This window comes from Glycine soja, chromosome 10 (genome assembly GCF_004193775.1).
Source record: "Glycine soja cultivar W05 chromosome 10, ASM419377v2, whole genome shotgun sequence".
In the NCBI taxonomy this organism is placed as follows: domain Eukaryota; kingdom Viridiplantae; phylum Streptophyta; class Magnoliopsida; order Fabales; family Fabaceae; genus Glycine; species Glycine soja.
In genome coordinates this window covers 53,079,053-53,106,584 of record NC_041011.1, presented here as the reverse complement: position 1 = coordinate 53,106,584, position 27,532 = coordinate 53,079,053, and the positions used below count along the sequence as shown (strand labels likewise).

Genomic DNA, 27,532 nt, shown 5'->3' with positions numbered 1-27,532 from the left:
CTAACAAAGAAACGTAAAGAAAATCTTTAACTAAATACAAAATTATACGGCCTAAGTACACGGTCATGTTATATCTAGTTAAGGAATCCACCAGACCGGAGAATTACAACCATTTTTTTTAGATTGTGCTTTGCTTCTCTTTGACTATTTTTTTTTTTTTTGCCAAGAGCTAATGATTCATCTCATTTTCTTCTTAGTTTTGTTTTTTTATTTTTATTAAAGCATGGCTTGCTTTTATTCATAGTAGTCTCAAACAATGTTTTGAAAACAGTTTCAAAGAATTATTTATTTGAAAGGGTGAAATGTCCAAAAATCATTAATACTCTTAAAGGAATAACACAGCAATTATTATTACTCGTTTTAAATAAATTTTCCTGTCAAGCAATCGAATTGAATACAATTGCATTTCAGTTATGTTAAAGTTTCTTGCTAACAGCTAAGATTACGACGAAAAAATTACAAAGAATGTTGGATAGTCGCATTTTAGCTAAAAAAAACCTAAATTAGTCATTTTTGTCATTTGCAGCATTTTCAGAAAGCGTCGGTCCTCATAACCTTGACCTCCTAGTTCTAGCAAATAATTTACACTCGGTAAATGAAAATAAATAAAAGAAAACTAAGTGCATAAAAGGTTGATGTAGAAAAGATTTTGGTACCCGGTTCATTATGTTTTGTTGCAGCCACTGCAAGAAAGATTGTAAAGAAAGTAGAACCCGCTAAATGGCCAAAGCGACCTTTTAGACTTGTCCTAGACCAGCTTTATGAAAGATGAGCTCCACCTCGCATTGCTTATGGGAATTGTACAATGAAGACTAAGCGTTAGAACCATCAAAACTGCCCTGCGCACTTTGTCGTCTTTTTTCTCTCCAATTCTCTCCCCACATCTTGGCTTCAGCCACGGCACGTTCTCTATCAAGATCCCTGTTGTTGCTGTTTAACATCCTTGCAGTTTCACGTGGGGAGTCATCTTTCTCAGATCCTTCCAAATCCCATCTGCCTCCAGATCCTCCCCCTCCACCTTCACCATTTTTCAATACTCTGTTCCTTTTATCGTCACCAGCTCCCCCCCTATGGTCATATGCCTGGTTGGCTAGAAACGAAAGGGCTGTCACCACATCCCCAATGAGAGGACGTGCTGCAGCCTGTTCTTGAATGCACATTGATGCCACAGCTAGAGCTTGGTAAAGACCTCGCATGGGATACCGTCCCTGCAGCTGTGGATCTGCTAACTTTGGAAACTTCCTGCGGTCATTGAACAGTGGACGTGCCTGCTCAAACAAATAAAAACCACCATTACCACCCCCATTGTTATGTATGCATGCCAAACTAATAAAGATAAGCAAAGATTAGAGGGCTACCCATGTGACAAGGTTTTGTTCTCCATGGGGTCGAGTGCTGTCAATGGCTTTACGGCCAGTAATCAGCTCCAAGAAGACTACCCCAAAACTATATACATCAGACTTCACAGTCAGCTGTCCAGTCATAGCATATTCTGGGGCACAGTAACCATAAGTTCCCATGACACGGGTGGAAACGTGTGATTTGTCACCAACTGGACCGAGCTTTGCAAGACCAAAGTCTGAAAGCTTTGGATGATAACCTTCATCAAGTAATATATTAGATGATTTGAAGTCTCTATAAATGACAGGAGGATTTGCTTTGTCATGAAGGTATTCCAATCCTTTTGCTGCCCCAGCAGCTATTTTCATCCTGGTGTTCCAATCTAATGGTTCCTTATCCGGGGGAAGATCTGCCCTCCAGTCCATAAATAATGATTAAACATTAGTTATTATCAGCATGAGATACTAGTCAATCATAAGAAGACAGATATAATAACAAGGAAACATTTTCCAGCAGACAATAGCATGGTTATCATATGTATCACATTCCTTTTCCATAACTTGCATTAACATGGAAAGCTAATCCAAACACTAAGTTGATTAGGTTTTATTACAAAAAGCTTTTAGATTTGAACAGGCACTACATAGCATATATATGCATCATGAATGAAAATTAACTTCACAGGGTAACAACTTTATTCTTTTCTCTGTGTCTCTCTTGAAGGAGCCAAAGCAGCACCTTGAATGGGTGGAAGAGGCTTTGCTCCATCCTTCTGGATAAATTTATGGTGTGGAGGGTTTCATTAGTCATTAGACACAAAATCTTCTATTCTATAATATCTCTTCTAGCAATTTGAAGACCATAATGAATATACAATGGTTACCTCTCCTTTATATTATTTTCTTTCAACCAAGAAATTTAGTTAATGTGTAGGTTCCAGATCCTACATTGTCAATGTGTTGTTAGACCCACTGTACAATAAACGTAAAAGAATGGATACAACAGCTAATAATTAGGGAGAAGCTGAAAGCTTAAACAAGGTTATCAGATCGAAATTCAAATTGTGAATGATGATATGTATTGAATTGTAAGATTTAGAGACAATGAGAAATTACATCAATATATGATATAGATTATATATAGTGTTCTTATAAAACAAAATGATTGGTAATATATGAATTTGTGAAGCCTTTATAAAATAGAAAGTCTAATATGTCCGAAAATATAATGATGATACCATGAAGATGGTCTTCCAATGATCCCAATGGCATAAATTCATAAACTAAGAGGCGTTGGTCACCATCAGCACAGTATCCAATGAGATTGACAAGATTAGGGTGGTGTAGAAGACTGAGCATGAGAACCTCAACGAGGAATTCCCGATTACCCTGAAGACCGTCTCTGTCTAACTGTTTAACAGCCACAACCTGTTGGAAAAGGCAAACGAAAAACAAATTTAATTTAATTCAAATTAAGTTAATTTAATTAAAGAAAGAAAAGAAATACCTGACCGGTGGTTTCCAGGAGGCCCTTGTAGACCCTTCCAAAACCACCTTCCCCTAAAAAGGATTGGGGCATGAAGTTTTTCGTTGCGGCTGCAAGCTCACGGAAAGTGAAAATTTGAGCGGCAATTTGAACAGCAGCAGCCAATTCCCTTTTGGACTCTCCATTACTTGTTGTTGACCGTAGCTTGTCTCCTGCTACCCAATACAAAGGTGTGTCAGATGATAGATGATACGGGATCTGATTTGAATTCCATTCACCGGATCAGATCAACAAGAAGAAAGAAAAATAACTAACCAGAGGCAGAGGGCGGCAATCTGGAAATACGAGAAGGAACAGGGGGCTTAAGATCATGATCATGTTCATGTTCATGGTGGTGATTTTCCTGCTGAGGATTGGGATTCAGCATCTCGTCCTCCCGCGAATCGAAGCACGAAAAACAACCCATTCCACTTTCCTCCTTGATCACACACACGCAATCAAAGCCTGCTCATCTTCCTAAAACAGATTCTTGAATGTTCTTTCTTCAATCTATTATCTATGGTTTTGCGCGTACAAATAGAATACTACTGTACAGGTTAGTGTTTCCACTTGAGCGACTTGGACCTTACCTGACCTGCGACTGGGACTGGGAGCGGACAGCATGTCCGAAACAACCAGGGGCTTTCGGTTTATTTCGGACTGGATCCAAATCTACGTACTACTATTCATTTTAATATTTTAACACCTAGATACTATACTATATCATAAATATTTATTTTATATAATTTAACTTTACAATAAATATTTTTAATATATCATTTATTATATTTAAGACTTTCCATCAACAACATATTTTTCTTTCGTCTTGGACTCATTCAATGATAAACTAATTTTATTGATATAAAAAAATTTTACACACGAAAATAATCAATAACAACATATAATTTAATATTTTCTCAATTATTGATATTTTTAAAAAATAGTTGAAATATTTAGTTCTTGTGATATACTAATATTTTAATTTGTATTTTTAAAATAGTTTTTTAATATTCATTTTTTAGCATTAGTTTTTTTATTGGGATTTAACATTAGTTTTTGTATTAAAGAACAAGTGATTAAAAAAATATATTAGAAAAATAAAAAAAATGAAAGTATGTTTATATGGATTAAATTAAAAATTATGTAAACTGTAAAGTGATGTGTCATCACATGAAAAACTAAAGCAATAGTTGCCCTAAAAAAACACTAAAGCAGTAGTTAACGGCAACTAGGTAACAACATAAAATAACAACAACAAAAATTAAAAATTACATAGACTAGTAACTAGTTTAAAAATAATTTTAAAAAAACTAAACTATAATATTGTATATATTACATGACTTAACACATGTTTAATTTCAAAAAATATATTGAAATTCAATTTAAACATAGAAATAAAAGATGGTGAATTAAAAGGGATACAAATTAAGAGGAATAAGTATATGCATAAACATAAAAACATTGCAGTAAAAAACATAAAACATTAAGTGGGTGTAGATTGCAATGATTGTGAGATAATTTTTTTACTAGTTATAAATATGATATAGGTTAAAATATAATTTTTATCCTTCTATTTTCTCAATTTTATAATTTTAATTTTTTTAGTTTTTAATTAAGATATTTCATTTTTATTTTTAAAAAATTCATGATTTTAGTTTTTCATCTTTTAATTGAAATATTTCGTTCTTTACTTTTAAAAATATATCATTTTAGTCTTATGACTAATTTTAAATATTGATTTATGTATTTTGTAAACATTAATTGAGATATGTCTGTTCTTAATCCAAATGATAATTTTTTCAATTATTTAATACTTAATTTATTTTTAAAAAAATAATTAAAAAGTACATAATCAAGTTTCAAATTGACAAAAAGAATTAAAATCACAAAATTTTTAAAAACAATAAATAAAATGTTTTAATTAAAAAATAGAAGCAGTAAAATTATAAATTTAGAAAAATAAGGGGATGGGATTTGCATTTTAGCCTATAATATATGAAATTAACATCTTTCTAGTTATGGTATGAAATTGAGATGTGAAAGAAGATTTTTTTATTATTTATGAATCTAACGGAAAGAAGATAAAATATATTAAAAAAATCGTCTAATTAAAAAAGTGAAAAGAATGATACTCTCGTTTTTAGGTTGTGTATATTGATTTATGGTAATATAAACTATATTATTTTAAGATGAATGAATACAATTTATTATTTTCATCTCATTTTTATTTTTTTTATATTCGTTTCTATTTCTCGACATATATTTCTTCATAACATTACTTGTACACACTCGACATGATTGTCCAAATTGTTTTTCAAATTCTTTATCAAAATCGAAATGCAGATATAAATAAAAGAACACAAGTGAACATCCTTGTCACAATCATTATAATTTTCAATAAAGGAATACTAAGTGAAAATATATTAACATTATAATTTCAAATAAATTCCTACATGTCTAATGAAAATTTAAATTAAAAGATAACAAGGTAATTAAAATAATTAATTGAATTTATTTGAATTTACTCAGTAAAAATAAATATATTTATTCTTCTCTTGTTCAAGAAGAGTCATCATGTGCTTCAGCATAACAAGATAAAATGATGGTTTTTAATAAGATACTCCCGTTCTAGCAATGGTGGAGGTTTATTTACGAAAATTCCAACATTTAATGTTTTTTTAATAATTGTTATAGACATTAATCAATTATATGTTGTGGTTTTGTGGTTTTTGGGTTTGTGAAAAATGGATTAAAATCATTATCATTTGAATGATACTTGAGTCTATTAATATAGTGTTATTTAGTCATGAGCTTTGGACATGTATTATTGATCTGTCTAGATCACAATGTAATTCCTAATAACTGGACATGAGATAAATGGTAAAATATGGTTTTAGTTTTTGTATTTTAATTTTGATTAGTTTGATCTTAAACTTTAAAAAAATAATTATTTTATTCTTCTTCACAAACAAATTTTTTCTTGAGAAAGAACGAAAATTACTACTTTATAAAGATTTAAGATCAAATTAATTAAAATTAAATTTCAAGGACTAAAATTAAATTTCACAGAAAGTATAAGGATTAAAAATATATTTTATTTTAAAATTAATATATAATCCTGACAGGTCATAACAATTGGGCTCATGATGGGAATTTCTTAGGTCTATCATCACAATGATTAATAGTACTTACTCTACAACTTGTTTCCATTGATAGTTGAATTTCAAGAAAGTGATAAGGTAAAGATAGGTTTAACTCTTCTACCTTAGCATTTTCAAGTTATTTGCTTTGCAATGTTGTAGATGATGAAGATTACAACAATTGATCCACTCTAATCTATTATCATCAATATTTCTTAGACCATCACTTTAGTATAAAAAATAGTAAATAATAACTTCATTTGCCATCAAATTAGAATCCTAAAACGCCAGGAAAAGTAATGGGCGCGCTCCTAATAGAATATGCAACACATTTAAAAGTTAGTACCTTGAACTTCATAAATATGCCACAAAATTTCTATAAAAAAACATAAATGGATGGAAAATATTAAATGCATGTTCTTAAAATAGTCAAAACATACTTACCAGCTATATTTGCTTATATCATTATCATGGAATGCATTTTCTAAACATCGATCTACATCTGCATGCTATATAGCCTTTGTTTTTTAGCAGGAAAAACAAACACACAAACACATGCGCCCGGGGGAAACAACGTTAAAGGGCCTAATTATGAAGATGAAAATTGCTTGAGTTCTATCTATTAGTGATAGAAATAAAACATGTATACTAGCATTCTTCCCCAAAGTTGTAAATAGTGTTTTGTATGTTGTTAAACAATTTTAAGTAATTGGAGGGTGGACCTTAAACTTTGAACAAAAACATATATAATTTAATTTTGTAGGCTAACAACATTCAGTAAAAATATAGAAAGACAAAACTAAAAGTAAGAATGTGGCAATAATTAAGACATGTAAACATTGACCACATAACGGAATGCCTTCCTATTTGGGTTAGTGGTTAAGACACAGCAAGCCACCTCCACAAAAATAACTGGAAAGTAAAATAAAAAAAATAGAAAAGAAAAATACATCAAGATAGATTAGGCCGACAAATTAAGAAGATCAAATCGGCATTCCAATTAGCAACTAGAGATAGGATACACCTTTGTCATTTCATTTTTCAATCCAATCCTTAGATTTAGATTTGGATGTGGAGAGGTGAGCAATGAAATGAAAAAAAAAATGAAAAAGGAATTGCTTTATTTGTATATATCTCACCTCAAATGTGGAGTTTCTCTTGAGTTTGTCGCTCAAACCCCATATTCGATTGAAAATATAAAAAGGACAGCAATAAACAAAAATTAATGCAAAAAGGTGATGGCCATGTCATCAAGAAACGATGATATTGGGATAAGGGAAGGGGAAAAGGAGGAGGTGTTGCAAGTTGTGGAGGATGTTGATACTTTTCTCCGTAGTGGTGGGGATCATGTTCCTGATTGTGTTCATGTGTTGCCCAAATTGTTAGAGCGTATTGTGGATAAATACAACGATGGGAGAAAAAAGTTAGGGGAAGAGCCAGAAGATGACAAGTCCTTCCTAAATGTTGTGGAACGCATCTTCAAGCTTTCCACTTGCGATACATGTGATATTGCCTTGGACCAAACTAGTTCTGTCCTAGAAAAAGCAATGTCCCTGTTAGAGAAAGACCTCTGTTCTCTTCTAGAGGAACCCAAACAAAAAGCACCAAAGAAATCATTCTCCTTTGGTTCTCGTTCTGATTTATCTCTCATTCCCTCTAAGTCCCCTTTTTTGGAACAAGATCAGGATAACCATGACTTCCCTTTTAATTTCTCCTCACAAAAAATTTCCATTTTAAACAAGATCACCACTACCATGATCACAACCGGTTACCAGATCGAATGTTGCATGACTTTTGCCAATTTTAGGCGAAGTGCTTTTACAACTGCATTGCAAAGATTTGGGCATAGGAACATGAAAATGGAAGATGTGTACAAAATGCCATGGGAATCACTCGAAGGAGAAATTGCAACATGGAACCAAGTGGTTTGGCATTGCACCACCGTGCTTTTCAACGCTGAACAAAGGCTTTATGACTCTATCTTCCCCAATCAACCTTCTATATCTCAAAAATTGTTTGGTGATCTTGCACGATATGTCATCATTCGTTTACTTAACTTTGCACAAGGTGCAGTTTTAACGAAATGGTCAGCAGAGAAACTATTCAAATTCCTGGATATGTACGAGACTTTGAGGGAAGACATTGTTGGGGGTTCTTATTTGGAGTCGTGTGCAAAAGAGTTAGCATACGAGACAAGCACTACAAAGGACATGATAATAGAGGCTATTGTGGCCATGTTTTGTGATTTGAAAACCTCTATCAAGAATGATAATGAAAGGATTCCTGTCCCTAATGGTGCAGTTCACCCCTTAACTCGTTATGTTATGAACTATCTTAAATATGCATGTGAGTACAAAGATACCTTGGAGCAAGTATTCACACAAGGTCAAGGTGCCAACATTGAAGGGATTGAGATTCAAAATCACAAATCCATCCATGAGGAAGTGGAAGATGTAGGGATGCCCAAGAATTCACCTTTTGCACTTCAATTGATAACCATCATGGACCTTTTGGATGCAAACTTAGAAAGGAAATCAAAGTTGTACAGGGATCTTGCTTTGCACTATTTTTTTCTAATGAACAATAAGAGATACATAGTGCAAAAGGTCAAAGGGTGTGTAGAGCTTCATGAATTGATGGGTGACAATTGGTGTAGGAGGAGACAATCGGGGTTGAGGTTGTACCATAAGTGTTATCAAAGAGAAACTTGGAGTAAGATATTGCAGTGCCTTAAGCCAGAGGGTTTGCAGGGGACTAGGAACAAGGTGTCCAAACAACTTGTGAAGGAAAGGTTTAAGTGCTTCAATTCCATGTTTGAAGAGATACACAAAACTCAGTGTACTTGGATGGTGAGCGATGAGCAACTCCAGTCCGAACTCAGGGTTTCGATTTCAACTTTGGTGATCCCAGCATATCGCTCCTTTGTTGGAAGATTCAAACAACATTTAGAATCAACTAGACATATTGACAAGTATATCAAATATCATCCCGAGGACATTGAACTTTTAATTGATGATTTATTTGGTGGTAATGCTACGTCTATGACTAGAAGAAGAACATGATTGTACTATATTAATTAATGTGGGAAGTAATTTTTTTTTATAGTTAATTTACATATCTTTATTTTACATTCAAAATATGTATTTTTTTTAAATGTAAATAATGTGAAACATGTAATTAAGAATGCATATTGTTACTTAGTTTCAATCCATCTACAAGTGGTAAAAAATGACGTACACTAGTGTTAAATATTATAACTTTATAACTATGATATATGTATAATCATTGGAGGAACTTGATTATGAATGGGAGAAATATTGAGGGACCCAATTATCACAGTTGAAACATAGGGAACTAAAATGGCACAATTGCAATACCTGAGAGACTAAAGATGCAACTAATAATTTTCTTAGTATTCCATCCCCTAACTAGCTAACTCACTAACTAACTAATTGTTCCATCATGGGTTATCTAACATCTTATTCCTATTAGTTTATTCCAGTGTCAAACCTTGAAGTCAAATAAAGAAATATAGATGCAAGAGAATCAGAAAAAGTAAATTCACCTTTTTGCACTCCAAGAATGAACTAATTGCTGAAATGCCATATTTATCCATAGATTCATGAATTGATTCTAGCTGTTCAGCAAGACTGGAACATGACAAAGCCATACGTAAAACCATCGAATCATGATTTTCCAGTACTAGTTTTTTTTTTTGGACAGAGATTTTCCAGTACTAGTTAGATACAAGTTCAAATGATTTGAATATATCCTCGAAATTTAGTATGCTTTGCTCACTCAAAAGTGTAAGATCATGATTTTCCAATGACTAGTGTAATGCAAGTCCAAATTATTTGAGTATATCCTTGAAATTTTTTGTCATTTTTAAGTAATTCTTTTTTTTTTATATAGTTAATTTACATATCTTTATTTTACATTCAAAATATGTATTTTTTTTAATGTAAATAATGTGAAACATGTAATTAAGAATGCATATTGTTACTTAGTTTCAATCCATCTACAAGTGATAAAAAATGACGTACACTAGTGTTAAATATTATAACTTTATAACTATGATATATGTATAATCATCACAGATAATTGTTAAATGTTATATTGTTCAATTATAATATATTTATTAGATATTTAGCTTTCCATATAAATGAAATTTATTAGTACAAGTTACTAAACAAAAAAAAAAGGTGATTATTTCAAATATTGTTAAAAATATATATTATGAAACTTTATTATGTTCATTATTAATATTTAAGATACATACATCACCAATGGTATATAAAATACATTTTTCCTAAATGATATTTTATAATTAATAATTACTTTGAATACAACAGAAATTTAGTTTGGTTTGATAGAAAATAGAATTTTAATTAATTTTAAAAATAAAATACAATTAAAATTAAAACTATTTGAGTGATAATTAAATTTATTTTTTATATATATCTAAAATAACAATTGGTAAGAGATTGAGACAAGAGAGAGGAGTGGGGGGATGATGATGATGGAGAGAGAGGAGGAAAAAGAGGTGGTTGGTGAGTGTGTTGCACGGTGCTATCTATGATCATAACGATGGACGAGGAGCAGCAAGTGATTGAAGAGGATAAAATCAAAGCTATCGGACAATCTTACTCCCAGGAATTATTAACATGCAGCTACGTACGTACGTCCATAGCTCTCTACTTTGCTTTGTGGGATTGAACTCATTCACTCCGGTGTAAGCAGGGGACTTCAAAAGGACTTCTGCTTCCCCAGTGAATGTCTTGGTAGAAGATATTTTCTGGGATGCTTAGCAGTTGACTTACTGGGTTTGCGAGCTTGCTTAACCCACTCAACCATGGCCACCATCCTGGGCCACTCCAACCACTCAAAAGGATAATTATCAGTTTATCACAAGTACCACAATACACCCCAAGGCCGCATCAGAATCTGGTTCGAGATTAGGCAAATCATGAACTCTACTCCTCGCTTGCTTATTCAAACAAGAGATGCTGCAACACAACTCAATACTGGAATTCACATGCTGAATTTGCATTTCTTTCTATCACACCTTTTTACTTCTCCACTACCACTTATTTGCAAAATTTTTAGCATGTTGCAGAGATACCATATGAGAACCAATTAGTCATGGATGTTCACAAAATACAACAAGGAACTGTTACATACTTGGACAAGATCAAAGGAACAAGTTATTTTAATTCGAAGGCAAAACAGGCATAAAATTACCAACCAGTAAACATAATTTGACTGTACGTTGTTTATCAAGTATTGTCTATGAATAAGCGCTTCATGTATCCAATGAACTTGTTTCCGAGAGGCGTCCACTGTTAGATGCTTATAAGCATATGACAGTGTAATCATGATCTGGCCATTGGATCTTTGAATATTATTTAGCTTTTCAAAAAGAAATTATGTCAAAATCTCAAAGGTTAATTGATAAGTTAACTAATAAATGTTAAATCACATATTTAATTTATTTTTAATCTTAAAAAGTAGGATAATATTTTTTAAATTTTGTATTATAAAAAATGATAAAATTAATTTTTTTTTCATTCTTTTTGAAAAGTAAAATTAAATTAAATTATTAAAATTATATTGTTTAAAATTATTTTTTAACATTTAAGTACTTTATTAATAATATTATTGTAAAACAAAAAATAAAAAAGTTTTTTTTCTTTGTAATTTTTCTTAAACATTCATTTTTTTAATTTGCATGAACTTTAAAGTATATGACTTGCATTATTATAAAAGAATTGTAAGTAAGTATTGATATGATTAAAAGAATTTCTAATGTAGTGATGTAGATTAATAAGTTAAAAAAATATAAAATTAGATACAAGAGTTTTTTTAATTAATAAAGAATAAGATAAGAAAAAAAGAAGTAATCACCAACAAAAGATGAAAAGTAAAAATTAGATAAAAGAGTAAAAAATTTGAAAAAAAATTGAAAAGAAAAAAAGAGCTTATTTTTCATAAGCTACTTAAAGTAGCTTAAGTAGCTTATCAAAATAAGCTACTATAATAAACTCATGTACCAAATAAGTTTATTTTGACAAAAAAAAAACTTAAGTTACTCAAATCAACTTATAATTTCCTAAAAAGATTTACTAAAACATAGCCTAATGACGAAAATAAAAAAAAAATTCTTAATAAAAGCATTAATTAATCATTTTAAGTTTTTAACTCTCATTTGTTAAAGAGGAAAACAACGTTCTAAACATTTTCTAGAACGATGAGTTTATGTGGATGTGGTAAAATGACTTTATTTTTTAAATTGATTATAAATAAAAAAGTATTTATAAGTATATAATAAATATTATTATAAATTTTATAAATATTTATCATAAAAGTGAAAAATTATGCATATCATTAAATGATAATGAGAAAAAAAAACATTTTAAAAAATAAAGTAGGAAGTCATATATAAAAAGTTACAATTTTAGTAAAAATAATAAAAAAATGAAAGTCATGCTTTATATTTTCTTGTATAAACTGTAGGTAATCTCTATCTATTGTATCATATTTAATTTCAGTAGAATTTCATGGTTATATTCACAACTATAATAAAAAGTTAAAAAAATTTACCTTCAAGAAATTATTACGTATCTCTTGATTATGACTTATAATGTGTTTGATAAGATTTTTGAGAAATTTATAAACTCTTTTTGACTAATTTAGATGTTATTTTGACTAAAATGTTTGATATGCAAGTTTATTTTAATAGTTTATGTTATGTATATAAGCTACTTCAAGCTTATGTTTTCATAAACTAGTTGAATATATTGTAAAAAATAATCTAACTTATAAGGTAGATAAAAGCTTATAGGGAATTTATTTAATTTAATTATTCTTTTAAAAAAAAAGATTTTTATAACAGGAGGAAACAAAGCAACAGACAAAAGAAAACTAACTAAGCTGCATATCCATTACTAAAGCAGACAAGACACCAACAACTGCTGGAAAAGTTTGATTTAAGACAATATTAGTTTATTAAAAATTGATTTTAATCAATATTTAGTAAACTCACCAGACATTTACTATTCTTTTATATCATAAAGTTATTATCCTTTTTTTTTTTTTAAGATGATAACTTATTAAAAATAAATTTAAATATTATAAATATTAAACATATCTTTTTATATCATTTAACATCTATTTAGTTAAGTTATCAATTAATTTTATACTAAACCAGTTAATTTATAAACTTACACCTTACAAATTTTCAGCTAACTGATGAGGCATGAGGCAGTAGTAAGGTTAGTTGGAGGGATATGATAGTAATTTAAAATGTGGCAGAGTTGAGTTTAAGAATTGAGAAAAAATATCAATCCTCTTGGAGTAGCAGTGGCGGGGTTAGCTACAGTGAATCCATGGCCATGGCGGCTGCATTTGCAACTACAACTGCAACACTGAGACTGGTAATTAGTTTTTGTTGAATTGAATATTGTTATTGTTAGTATTATGATTAATGATAGGATTAATTTGTGTTGTCAGCCAAATGTTGGAGAAAGCAAAAGTTTGCAGCTCCGTAAGTGTAACCCTAATCCCAATAAGCTTAAGGTTATGCGGGGGTTTGGCGGTTGTTCTGGAGTGGCAGTGAGTGTGAGAATTGGAATTGGAAGGGTTCGGGCGAGTTCGAGTTCTTCTTCTTCTGAGGAGGAGGAGGAGGCAGTGAGTGTGCAGTCAAAAGTGACTCAGAAAGTATACTTCGACGTGAGTATTGGAAATCCAGTTGGGAAGTTTGTGGGACGGATTGTGATTGGACTGTACGGCGACGATGTCCCCCAAACGGCTGAGAACTTCCGTGCCCTTTGTACTGGCGAGAAGGGCTTTGGATATAAGGGTTCTACCGTCCATCGTGTCATCAAGGATTTCATGATTCAAGGAGGAGACTTTGACAAAGGAAATGTATGTATGTTTTAATGTTGTATGCTTTGCTTTCTCATTTTCGATTCATTCTAATTTCCTTCCCTTCCTTGTAGGGAACTGGAGGCAAAAGTATATATGGTCGTACTTTCAAAGATGAGAATTTTAATTGTCAGTCACTCACTTCCCTTCCTGCTTTCAATTTCAATGCTCTTTAATAAATTATGCTGATATCTACTATACAATATCTCTAGTGTCTCACACTGGACCGGGAGTTGTCAGCATGGCAAATGCAGGTCCCAACACAAATGGGAGTCAGTTTTTTATATGCACTGTCAAGGTATATTTCTCTTCTTCATAACACCAAGCCACACAAGAGGATTAAATTACAAATATGCTTTTTTTCTAACTTTATGATTCCTGCCTTTAAAAAACTCACATGCTTCTTGTGCAACTATGCATGTCAAATGAGCCTCATCTCCACTGTCACCAACATTTGCCTATTTTTCCGTGCAACATAGAAAATAGCAATTTTAATCAATGTTGTCAAGATTGAGAGTCTACTTAACAAGTTCGTAAAACATAGATCATAAGATCCTACCTAAATGTAAAGTTAAAACTGAAATTTCATAAACATAAGTCCATAACATCCACTATTAGTCTACTAGCACTCATGGCAGAGAGAATCGAGATTTGAGAGATTCAGAAATCAGAGTGCAAGACAGCCAGTGTGCTCACAGTCACAGCAAGTCTGAATGCACAGCAAAAAACAAATTCAGAAATCAGAACCAAGGGATTGATAGAGACGAGAGGGAGAGATAATGATTGATTCGAAGAGGCAGATAGAATGGGGTGGGCTGCATTAGAATGGGGGAGAATACACCAATTTAGGGGAAAACGAAAGGCTGAAATGCATTCAGGGCAGACCAGATCACACAAGATCACACACCGCAACTTGGAAAACCCAGCTCCCAAGATAAAAAAAAAACATCATCACAACCTAACATTTGATTAATATTTATGATGAAATATTAAAAACTCTTAATATCTACTTGTCTGGTAAAATAAGGTTGATATTGTTTGTATTCCTTGGTTTTGAGTCTTGACATAATAAACTTGTTTGATGAGTTGGCAGACACCTTGGCTGGATCAGAGGCATGTGGTATTTGGCCAAGTTTTGGAAGGCATGGCCATTGTTAGGTTGATCGAATCACAGGAGACAGATAGGGGTGACCGTCCTAGAAAGAAGGTGACCATTAGTGACTGTGGTGAGCTTCCAATTGCTTGAGGTGGTTCTTGTGTAATTTTGTTGGTTATTCTTTCTATTAACTTGTTGAGATTGAGAATGGAAAGAGGGGTGGGGAAGAAGAAACTCTAGCTTTCTTGAAATTTTTGTTTGACTATTCTTAAGATATGTTCAGTAACTCCTTATTTTCATACTGAACCAACAAACTTTTAGCAGCCACATGTATTCTGATTTGAGTTGTTGTCGGGTTAGAAAATTTAATGGGCCATTTGAATGGTATCTCCTTAAGCCGAAGTGCAGTTTCCATGAGGAATTGGATGGCCAGAGAATTATTGGAGTCTTCTACAAGATGCATGATCAAATGTGGAATTCATTTAGTTGAATTTGGAAAGAATAAAACTTCTTTAAATGCTTCTCGTGATGCTTTAGCGGGCCATCAATAGAACTTGTAATAATTTAGATGAGAAATATTAAAAATACATTTTTTTATTATTCTATTGAAAAATGTTAGGAAAACATTTTCTATTACATTTTTAACAATTTTTCTTATACATTTTCACAAAACAATTTTTCTTATGGCTGAAATTCATTAAAAATTATGAAATTATGTGAGGTTCGTGATGCTTTAGCAGGATATAAAAATAGAACACGTAATTTTAATGAAAAATGTCAAAAATACATATTTTAATATACTCTTGAGAAATGTTAGGAGAATATTTTCTTACATTTTTAACATGTTTCTTTATTATACTCTTAATATTTATGAAATTATGTGAGATTACTAAATTAAGGGAGACTTACTTGACATTGTAAGTTTTAATAAATTTTCAATCCATGGTATGTTATAAAAACTGTTAGTATCAGTCATGTATTCTTTTTAACACGTTTTATTATTAAATTTATACGAGTATTTCTAAATAGTGAGTTTTACTTTGTTTGATGATTTATATTATTATTTTGTAGAATACACATTAAATTTATCAAATAATAAAAAGTGTACTAGAGTGTGTTATAAAACTAGTTGACAATATTCGTCTCGTCTAATAACTCTAATGAATCAAAAGACAATGGGGTATATGTTATGAGTATGAATTTGAGGGAATTTGAGACTATTGGTATATGTATACAACAGAATAGAATATAAACAAGTTATTTGTGATTTTTTTAATTCAATTTATTAATTATTGGATTAAGTTAGTTTGTTTTGTTGAACAAGAATTAAATACAGTTTGTGTTTAATATTTTTTAATTAAAGTTGGAATTCCAGTTAAGTAATAAAATAAGAAGGAATGCTTTGCAACACTCTAATATTTTCTTTGTTAGAATTTATTGAAATGGAAATTTTAGTGGATCTTACATTCAAACCAGAAAAAAAATGAAAAGTAAAAATTATTTAAATTTGTAATTTTAAATAAGTTTTAACTAAAAATAAAGTACTAGAGAGTGTTAAACGCGACCATTCCTTTGAGTAAAATTGCATCTTTAAATGGAGAATTGCATTTCATTTAGAATGGAAGTGTGAATAAAATCGAGATGTCCATGCAAGAATATGGAGAAGTTGGTTGGTTGGCTGTGAACCTCTGTAATGCCTACCCATCCGCAACGGCTTGACAGTGAACTTGGATGATTATGTTCTGTAAATTCATGTTTAGTAACCATTGCGTTACAGAAAGAAGTGCCATGCATGGCTTCAGCCTCTCTTGGTTTAGCTTGAATAAAGCATCCACAACTGTCTCGTAGTACTAAGCCAGCACCGAAGGAATTTTGAGGTTGAAAAATCGAGGCATCCACGTTCAGTTTGAAGAAACCAGAACGTGGTTTTGTCCAAGTTGAAGCAGAGACTCTCGAGTTAGAAACTGTGTACCATTCGTGGAGGTATTGCATGGCCTGGGATATGGAAGTATGAGGAGGGACGTCGTGAGATTCCCATACTTTTTCATTGGGACCGGCCACTGAGTCAAAGTTAATCACGGACCAAATATTGTATTTTGAGATTATGCATTATATTCTTGGGTTATCTAGTACTTTCTAAATAGTTGACACTTGACAACTACTCCATGCCTTTTGCAACATGTCCTTACTATATTTCTCTTCCTTCTTTTCCCCTTACATCAATCTTATAACTTCATGCCTCAACATCCAAATATTAATTTGTTAGTTTTGTTAGATATATAAAATATATTTAAATCCACAATTTCTCTCTTTTCCTCATGAATGAGTCAGCCTTATATTTTTTTACATCCTATATTTAATATCTTAAAATTGTATAAAGGGTAAAATTAAATTAGGAAAAAACCTGCTCAAAAGAACAAATGAGTAATCCTCAAACTCAATCTGACTGAGGCGTCACTGTAATTTCCAAAAAAGATTCCAGCATTCTTTAAATAGCTAACCAGTAACCAGACTCAGGGTATGGCTAAATAATTGAATAAAATTAGTGCCACCTTTTGACGCATAGCTATTGCAGAATGCACGATTAATGAATAAGGATCTCAAAGAACCACATTAATTGTGCATATATATAGTGCCATACAAAACTAATTTCCTATGGCCAATGTTATCATCACACACGATTCTGTTCACCAATATCCGCCTGACTCTGTATTGTATTCACGCCAATTTTGTATCTCTGTGTCTTTGGCAATTTACGTGAACTTTTCCAATATAGCATCCCACCATTAACTCGCTATCATTGAATGGGAAACACGCAACTGCATATGTATGTTGCTCAAACGATCATTTTTTTGCCACCCTTTCAACTCAGTCCCCTAATCACCCAGTGGATTGGTAAACCAAATTAAGAAACCCCTCTTTTTCAGCCAAATAATAACAATATATAATAATAGGTAAGATTGAGGTATTATATATATATATATATATATATATATATATATAATGTGAATATTGTTTGTCAAAAAATTGTGGAATCCTTCTGTGGAGGCTAAAGAAACTTTATCCATATGTGTTGTTAACCAACCATGCAAGGAAAAAAATATAAAAATACTAATGTCCGGTATCAAATCAATGTTCATTCATAGCCACAAGTGGGTTAACAAAGCAGTTAAATCTGGACTACGAGCATCATGTTAGAAGATTAAAGAAGTGACTTTTTCATATGTTTGTTGTGGTTGTCATTATTTCTCCACATGATATTCATATAAAATGAGATCCAAGTTGGAATCGATGTACAGTAGTTTGAGGCCCCTGGTTGAGGGCATATATGTTTGTACTCACATGCTTCAGTAGAGTTAAATGACATGTAGACAACAAAGAATAGAATGTTATAACACGGCACTCGCAAAAATACCACAATGCAAGTTTGGCTTTCATATTAAATTCAAGGATCAAACGGTGATTATGCTTCTCAGTGCTCCCTATAGAGCTATAGATATATCCTCCTCTTGTCGGATAAAAGCCTTAAACCTTCCTATTATTAGTTTCGCAGAGGTTTTCAAACGAGATATGTACTTCGCCTTTTTTTGTTGCAACGTACAGTTTCATACTTCTACATGCAAGTGTAGATAGTGGCCATTCACCATACATTATTTTCGTAGCAAATAATTCTTACATAAGTAAGGGGAAAATGAAAATTGTGTTTCACCCTATAGAAGGCAAAATTATTCAAAGTGAATGTGCTAGGCCTAGGACCGTTATAAACTTCGTAAGCTGGCAGCACTTGTGTTCACCCACATATATTTTCATTTGGTGGAAATAAAATTTCTTATTTTTAATTGTATTTGATCAGCCAAAATTAACGCTCCTGACCCTTTCAAAACTCTTTAGTAAAATTGTGCTTTCAAACTCCCAAGTTCCAGTCTCGTTATAAATACCGAGATTAATTGAACGTTTCAACAACAATTCAATACTCTCTCTATGATAAATTATTGCATGCGTGTCCTAGAAGATGAAAGACCAATTTACTTTAACGATGTTAAGTTAAATAGATTAAACTGTATAATTTTATTATTTTAAATATAATAGAAAATGGTAGTGTTAATATCACATTTGTTAAGAGAAAAGACTACAATTTACTCAAATTTATACCAATATATAAACATATATAAAATGAATACAATTCTTTTTGACTGGTTTTGGTCTCTATATTTTTTATACTATTTTATCATTAATAATATTGAAGTAGTAATAATAATAATTAATACTCTTTAATCTCTTGTTTTTTTTTTTTGGTTTTTTTCCCCTCATTTTTATCCTAATAAGTTAATTTTTATCGTAACAACATAATATTATACTAATTAAAATTGACTTACTAATCAAAATTAGGTAATCGCTCTCCATTATTTCATTTATATCTTATCTTTCATTTTTATTTACCCAATTATTTTTATGGTACGATTATTTATTTATACAAAGACTAGAAATTGAGAATAAAAATTAAAGAATAAGGATTGTGGTGTGGGGGAATGGGTAAATTGCAAAGTTGGTTTTTCTTGTGAATGGCATAAACAGGATACAAAGTCTTAAGAATTAATCTTTATCTCTTTTTTTTTATTCCAACTTATTTTTACATATTTTTCTATATTTTATTTCTTTTGTTGATTACTACCTACTGCTTTACTTAATTTAAAAGATCATTCATGAAATATATAGTTAACAATTGCATTGTTCATGGGGAGACAATTCATGAAAAAAGGAGAAGGGGAAATATTTTTTTTAAGTCAAGATTATTGTGATTTTTTATGATAATTAATTATTTTTATTTTTAGTTGTGTTATCTAATTTGTTTTTAATTTTTTCATCTAAGTGTAACAGAATTCAAAAATTATAATTAAAAATTATTATATTAATTTTTTACTAACACAATAGACATATAACAGTGACAACACTTGATTTTCCGTTAGTTATAATAATGAGAACTAATCACACCATAAACCAATAGTAAATGATTTTTTTTATTGTGTTGGAATCAGTTCATTTACACCAACTAGGATATCCTAACTTTTCTAAACATTACATGTGAAAACGAAGCCTGACCACGAGAATACGAATTATTTTACAGGAAGAGGGATTTTTCTTTTATGAAAAAAAGGGAACTAATCAGCTTCAAATAATTGTACTGCTAATGTTAAACGCTATGCACATCTTCATAATTCAATCACCATCGATAAGACGTTCCGATAATAATATTTTCCTAGGTGTTTTTTTTCTTATCATTATTTTCCTAGGTGATTACAGGCATCCAAGCAAGGAAGATAATTAATTTTTTTTATGCTTCGGTAGAAATTAATTTACACGCAAGTGGCTGGATGTATATGCAGGAAGAACAGAGATAAATATGAAATTATTTAAAATTGGTTTAACAATTCTTTTGGTTTTTATAATAATTCTTTTAATTCTTATAATTTAAAATGTCACATTTTTATTCCTATAATTACATTTTTTTACTTTTTTTTTTGTCTAAAATTGATTACAGTTGAATCTAAATCTTTTAAAACTACTACAAAATTAAATCTAATGGCGAAAAACTGCCAAATAAATTAGACAGTTTTAGTTTAATTCGTAGTGTTTTTAAAGGATCAGAATGTAATTACATTAAGCGGTTTTAGACAGCAGAAACCAAAAGAAATAATAAAAAAAAAACACAATACTATGTGAATCAAATTAAATGTTTTAAACTATAAGCACTAAAAATATTGTTTTTTCCATTATAAGAATCAAAATGTAATTATTTAAAAGATGAAACTAAAACAAAAAATTAAAATAATTTTCCTAAATAAATTGTTTCTAATCATATGTTATTCAATTCAATGTGGCTTAATTATTGTTTAGTCTTGAATTTGGGGGTGTATTTTTTCTAGTGCTTGAAATTTAATTTTTTTTTTCCAGTCCTTGACTTTTGATATTATTTTTTAGTCTCTAACATAATAAATTAGTATTTTATGGTGATTTTTAGCATTTTGTGGTAGTTTTTATCACATTGTGATAGTTTTAAAATATAAATTGAAGCGGATAAAAATAAAAATTAATTTATGACAGCTAAAAATAAAAACTGTCACAAAATATCAATTTAGTATACTAAAACAATTTTTCAAAATTCAGGGACAAAAAAAAGTTGAATTTTAGGAAGTAAAAAAAACACACACTCTAAATTCAGACAATAATTAAATCTTGTTCAAAACTAATTTTGATACCCAAGATCAATTTTTATACTTATTTTAAAAGTTCTTGAAATCAATTTGACAAGAAAATTGATTGATTTTCCAAATTAAATCATAACATTGGTTCATTTTGAATACACATTTTAAAACTGTCACTAAATGCTAAAAAAAATAGCCACAAAGTGCTAGAAACTAGCATAAAGTATCAATTTATTACGTGAAAGACAAAAAAAAAGCACACCCCCCAAATTAAAAAACTAAAAGAATGATTAAGCCATTCACTGCTGAAGAGACTTTTTGAGTTGTTTCTACTTCCTTGAATTTTAGTTTAAGTAAAAATGTTACTTTCTTTGTCCCTTAATACTCCTTCCCGATTGAAACATAAGATAAAAAACTCACATTCATTAAAAAAATTAGTTAATATCATGTTAATAATTTCAATGAAAAAATTGTTCATTTCCTAAAATACTACCTCGTTCCAAAATATAAGTTGTTTAAAGTTGTTGAACATGTATTAAGAAAAGTAATTAATTTGTTGAATTTCATAAAAAAATATCAGTGATTTTTTTTAATATATCATTTTATCTCTAACTAAATAATACCCCTACTCATTACTCTCACTATACAAAATTTTCTCATAAATAATAAAAAATTCTTATACAAACTTGATGGGCTAAGATCTTTCCACTTCACCTAACTCCATTGTATACGTATTACTTGTGGAAAAATAAGTGAATTTTGAAATTAATCAATGATATAAATGCATGAGTAAATACTAGTGCCTTAAGAAAAAAAAAATTCACAAGAATTAAAAAGACTATTGTATTAGTGTATGAAATATTGATTGAGTGTAATTTTGAAAAAAAAATTAATGTAGTATTGATTTTATAAAACGACTTGTATTTAATTTGGAATAATTTTTTTTCTTTAAAATGACTTATTTTGATACTGAGAAAGTTTCATTTACATTAATTGCATGGGTTAAAAAAAATTCTTAAAAATAAAACTCTAATTAAATAAAGATATATTAAAGATACCATCATTAAATACGAAAAAATTAAATAAAATTTACTTATATATTTTAGTGTAACACATATTTTTTGTTGCTTATATTTCAGTAGTCGAGAGAAACTATAAAACACTTACAACATAATTACACAAACCATAAAAAATAGTTATGTTAGTTAATTTTATCAGTTTTTTTAAAATACCAGAGACAGAGAGGGTTCCGTAGTCTGTTATAATGCATTTTGGTAATTATGTAAAATTTGATATACATAATAAAAAAAGATAAAATTAGATAATTCAATGACTGAATTAATTAATTTATATTTTACAAAAAGTAATTAAGAGGTTTAAATTAATATATATTAATGTTTTTTTTAATTTAAACCTCTTAATTACTTTTTGTAAAATATAAATTAATTAATTCAGTCATTGAATATAAATCTCGAGTAAGGATACGGGTGACCTTAACAAAAGAAAAATCACTTTAAAGTTCCTAATTCATGATTCAGTTGCATCAAGATCTGTTCTAACTTGTGTGTCTGAATTATGAAAGAGAGATTTGGGAGATTGTCATTTGTTTGTTTTTTCACCGATGAGATGGAAGGCATTGGCTTGGAGTATCCAATCTCAACTCGACTGCATATATGGATTAATATTACAGATATACGAAATGCATGGGGTTGCGAACACCTCTGAGACTGAGACCAAACAAATTATATATGGTTACAAGAATTGAAAAGTGAAATTTATTTATACCAAATCATGGATATAAATTATGAGCCTCACAGTTATGTCGACCTTGCACATGATCGGATTAACATTGTTTAGGACCCACTAGCCATTAGCTAGCTTACTTGAATGTTGACATAGAATAACAAACAATCTTTGTAAGTATCTCTATGTTTTATCTCTCCACACACGTTGTGGAAAATCTTATGAAATAGAGTTCCAGCTTCTCTTACTTTTCCTCACAATTGTCAGGCAAAACTAGCTAAGCACAAGATTTTGTTTGAGCAACAGTACTATCAAAGCTAAGGATGAAGGTAAGATCGATCAATTGTCTTTAGGATCGATGCATATTCTTCTAGTTAAAGTACATGTATGTGCTGATGCATTATTTCTTTGCCGCAGTTACTTGGATGGATGCATAGAAAATTTCGCCAGAATAGCGCTGAACCGTTCAAAGACTTGATCATCGGTAAGTTTGTTTATAAAAAAAGTAGATAACTGGTGGAGCATGAATGAATAAAATGGTGATTAATTTGTGTCAGGAGGGAATTCTTGCGATGAGGAGCACAACTATCCGAAAGCAAGCTTTGGGAATTACAAACATGTGAAACAACAAAGTCATCATCAAAAAGAGCTAAGAAAATCATTCGATCATGATGAGTATGAGGAAGATTCAGCGGGAGCTATGTATGAGCTGTTCCATGGGTTCCTGGCAATTGGAACTCTTGGTTCGGAGGCATCAACGACGCCAACATTTGCCATCTCTTTGGAGAACATAACCGAAAAGGAAGATGAAGTGACCGAGAATGAATTGAAGCTGATAAACGATGAGCTAGAGAAAGTTCTGGTACTGGGAGAGGATAATGATGAGCCATCGTCAATATCATGTGGGAGAAGCAGTCATGGAAGCATAATAACTCTGAGCGGAGGAGGGGGGAAGCCTGCTGCAGCTACGTTGTTGGAAGGAGATCAATCAAATGGAAATGCAGTTTGTCCACTTCAGGGGTATCTGTTTGGATCAGCAATTGAACTGTCTGAAACAACAACAACAGTTACAGTGGCAAAGAAGGAGCACAGGACTTCACTTGGGGAGCTGTTCCAGAGAACCAAATTGGCAGAGGAAAACAACAACTTTGGCCCAAAGGAAGCAGATAAATCTGCCATGCATCTCATGAAGAAAAAGCTCAAGAAAAAAATGCGAAGCTCCACCTCCACAACTGTTGATTCCGCTTCAGCAGACAGAAAACTGCATAAGGTGATCATCTATGTATATATATATATCTTCATTCTTTTCCAATATACTGTATATATGCATAATAAATATGTGCATGGGTGGTGGCAGATTCTCCATATGTTTCACAGGAAAGTTCACCCTGAAAATTCAACATCAGGTGCACAAAAGTGTGATAAATACCAAAAGAAGAAAACAATGAATGAGGGATCAGAGGAAGATATATTAATGATACAGCCCAAAAGAGCAGAACTGTCAAAGGAAAATTACACGCGACAGTATAAGATCCAACCGAATCCATTCCAGTTTACACTTGGCTGTGAAGAAGATTCTTCTGAGAATAAGGAACACTGGATCAAAACAGATGCCGATTGTAAGTATAAAGTCGTCGTTTTATTTGCAACTTCCATCTATCACATGGATCCACTTCATCCCCTACAAAATGAATTGATAACCTCGTATCCAATTAACTGTTCGTTTTAAGTAATAGTTATTATTTTGAATAATTAGACATGATTAAGGGAAAAATAAAAGACAAAGATAAAAGAGGTTAAATAATTAATACTACAGTAGAGGTTGTTGTTATAATGGAAGAGAAATAGTGGTTTATGGGAGAGTTATAGGTGTAAAATTTGTACATAAAAAATCTCATCTTTTTATATATAAAATCCTACATATATACATTTGTTGAGATTTTAAAATGCATGCATAGAAACTAAAATGAGTAATTAATTTTTTTTATTGATGAATAATTAAACCTTTGATAAAAACCCCACTTTCAGTTTTTTGTCCCAATTCTTTTTCTATATATCTTAACTCAGATTATTTATTTATTCATTTTATTGCAGACTTAGTCTTGGAGCTCTAAAGACAAAGGAAACAAAAATAGCTAAGCTATCGTCCAGGGTTGCTAAGAAGTAATGTTGTGTTTGTACGATTTTTTTTATTTCTCAATGCCAGCAGCAAATGTTAAACATATGATATGAAAAACAGTTTGGGAGAAGTAAATAAGAGAGGTAGTCATCTTCCATGCCTACCTCTTAGCAGTGTAAAATATATGTTCCGTATAGTAATCATAGACAATATTTGCGGTTGAACAAAAACTGTCAATTATATATGTATAAATCAACTACGAATCATAATGGCGTGCAAGTAGAACAGTGGAAATTGAAAGGACTGGTAGAAGACGATTATGCAGAGTAATGGAGTATTACTTGTTAGTTTTATGGATCTTTGTTTTTGTTGCAAACTTCCAACTACATTGCATCCCATTTCATAGATGCGAACCATTTTAAAGTTCATTCTTAACATTTTGATATATAAACATTTTTAATTAGTTATTATTAAATAAAATCAAAAGGAGTTCTCTCCATAATTTTATTCCTTTGTATGAATCTTCCAATTTAATATGTATGATAAAATTCTTTATATAATAAATATTTTTTTTCACATATTCATTAGTAATTTAGAAAAGCATATAATCAAAATATATTTGAAAGAAGATATTTGGTTAAACAAGCTCTTGTAAAGAAAAACGTCAGAATTTAATTACAACAAGACTTAACCGTGTGTGATTTAAATATACTTTTTTTGGTACATTTAAATATACTTTTCTTTACTCCTAAAAACAATATACATTTTTTTTAAAATAAAATATATACATATAAATCATTATATTAAAGCAAAAAAGTTACTTGTATTTTTTTTTAATAAAATCTCTGACAAATAAATCACATTTTTATGATTTAATTTTTTACTTGGAATGGAACATGTTTCATATATATTAAACTAGAGGAAAATAATTTTTGAGTTAAATATATTAAATTACATACTATTAAAATTAGTTTTCTATTTTTTATTTTAATAAGTCGGATAATTTTGTTTGATTATTATTGGATTGATTTGAATTGAATTATAGACTTAAATAAAATAAAATGTGATATAAACTTAACCAATTAAAATTGATTGGATTCGTGGTCATTCCTTAAAGACCTAAATTGGTGTCCTACAGATTCGCTTGTTTCTCAGCAAAACGTAGTATATTGCCGTTCTTTCTTTATGCTTGGTTGGTGAGGAATTCTACCGTGGGAAAGTGAATTTAGATCATTGGAAGTTTGATCCAAGCGAGGGTCCACACTCCGATCTCTTTGTTTATTACTGCAAACATTGCAATGGAGTGTGCTCTGTTCGTATGCTATCGGGCGGAACAAGAATTGGAGTTAGCTTCTTTGAAGCTATTGAAGTTGAAGATCGTGCTCTTCGAGTCACTGTTGCTGCTCCTTCTGCCCGTGGAGAGTTTTGGGTTTGAGGATGGAATAACAAGTCAAAGCTGCTTGTGGTCAGTTACATTCAAATCATGCTATCCTTTATGATTATAAGATGCTCCATATCTAATTCTTTTTTTTCTCTTACATTTCAGCTAGACAAGTTTCCATGGTGTCTTTCCAGAGCAAGTCAGGTTGAATCTCATTTTTTTTCTGTAAAAATGAGTTTGCGGTTTAAATTTCAGCTCTACTGTTGCTTACTTAGATACAAACCAGGGCAATACGTTGCAATTGAAAATCTTACCTCCTATGATCATGTACTATATAACACATGCCCACATCTGGCTCATGGGTAAAATAACTCAACCTTGAGTTTTAAGCCGTTATTAGTTTTTTCAATTATAAAAGACCGCACTTTTATAAGACCTCATGTATCACTTTTTTCTTTAAAGTAAAAATTTGTATGTTTGGATTAAAATTTCTAAACTAAGTTTCTAAAAGTATTACAAGTTTTACTTCTTTCAAACCAAATTTTCATGCTAAAATTTACTCTCAAATATAATTTTGAGGGATAATCAAACATGATCCCAAACTCATTTTACTTTCAAACTTATTTTAGGAATCCTTCCATCGGAAATCCAAACACACTTGGTGTATGTTTGTGTTAATGTTGAGTTGCATCAAATGGCGTTCTGTCAAAGGACCTTCTTCGTTACTTTTGCATTTAAGTGCCTGGGAATTCATGCTACCAAGATTTCAATTGCAACACAAACACAACTTTCATGTGTACTTTGATTAAAGCTTATAAACTTTAGTTTGAATCAAGAGTATGTTATAAACTTAAGTCAGATAAAAAATGAGTTTATTATAACATCGTTTATGATTGGATATTTTTTATTCAAAAGTATGTTAATAAAATGAAATTTGTTTGGAAATATCAATCAAAATTATTTTTACTTCGTGTTTACAAATCAAAAGTTCTTTTACTTTAAAAGAATCAAATTTGTTGCTTCTGATCCAAATTCAAGTTTGTCCCAAATGTAGATTGTAGA

General features: G+C 30.7%; 4 protein-coding genes and 1 long non-coding RNA gene across 7 annotated transcripts; 4 read left to right on the top strand and 1 right to left on the bottom strand.

The window, feature by feature from the left end:
• Window positions 1-411: 411 nt before the first annotated feature.
• Window positions 412-3,534, bottom strand: LOC114371090 (serine/threonine-protein kinase PBS1-like). 3 transcript variants are annotated; one of them, XM_028328499.1, is made up of 5 exons: window positions 3,142-3,534; window positions 2,848-3,041; window positions 2,579-2,768; window positions 1,359-1,750; window positions 412-1,268 (listed from the first exon to the last, which is right to left on the bottom strand). In XM_028328499.1, exons 1-5 carry the CDS (start codon window positions 3,290-3,292, stop codon window positions 813-815), a joined length of 1,383 nt encoding a protein of 460 aa, XP_028184300.1. In that variant the 5' UTR covers window positions 3,293-3,534; the 3' UTR covers window positions 412-812. The 3 variants fall into 3 exon arrangements, with proteins under 3 accessions (XP_028184300.1, XP_028184301.1, XP_028184302.1); XM_028328500.1 differs by having other exon boundaries at window positions 2,848-3,038; window positions 3,142-3,533; XM_028328501.1 differs by lacking the exon at window positions 3,142-3,534 and having other exon boundaries at window positions 2,853-2,994.
• Window positions 3,535-7,243: 3,709 nt separating this feature from the next.
• Window positions 7,244-9,080, top strand: LOC114371879 (exocyst complex component EXO70B1-like). The gene has a single exon (XM_028329183.1). The coding sequence runs from the start codon at window positions 7,244-7,246 to the stop codon at window positions 9,065-9,067; it is 1,824 nt and encodes a 607-aa protein (XP_028184984.1). The 3' UTR covers window positions 9,068-9,080.
• Window positions 9,081-13,279: 4,199 nt separating this feature from the next.
• Window positions 13,280-15,541, top strand: LOC114372609 (photosynthetic NDH subunit of lumenal location 5, chloroplastic-like). The gene is made up of 5 exons (XM_028330263.1): window positions 13,280-13,438; window positions 13,515-13,928; window positions 14,003-14,057; window positions 14,141-14,226; window positions 15,022-15,541. The coding sequence occupies exons 1-5, from the start codon at window positions 13,391-13,393 to the stop codon at window positions 15,172-15,174; spliced, it is 756 nt and encodes a 251-aa protein (XP_028186064.1). The 5' UTR covers window positions 13,280-13,390; the 3' UTR covers window positions 15,175-15,541.
• Window positions 15,542-23,181: 7,640 nt separating this feature from the next.
• LOC114370865 (protein LAZY 1-like) lies at window positions 23,182-25,465 on the top strand. The gene is made up of 5 exons (XM_028328266.1): window positions 23,182-23,299; window positions 23,388-23,454; window positions 23,528-24,240; window positions 24,328-24,589; window positions 25,065-25,465. The coding sequence occupies exons 1-5, from the start codon at window positions 23,294-23,296 to the stop codon at window positions 25,082-25,084; spliced, it is 1,068 nt and encodes a 355-aa protein (XP_028184067.1). The 5' UTR covers window positions 23,182-23,293; the 3' UTR covers window positions 25,085-25,465.
• Window positions 25,466-26,206: 741 nt separating this feature from the next.
• LOC114370005 lies at window positions 26,207-26,903 on the top strand. Its single transcript, XR_003657748.1, has 2 exons — window positions 26,207-26,554; window positions 26,636-26,903. It is a non-coding gene; the product is annotated as an uncharacterized LOC114370005 (long non-coding RNA).
• The last annotated feature ends 629 nt before the right edge of the window (window positions 26,904-27,532 follow it).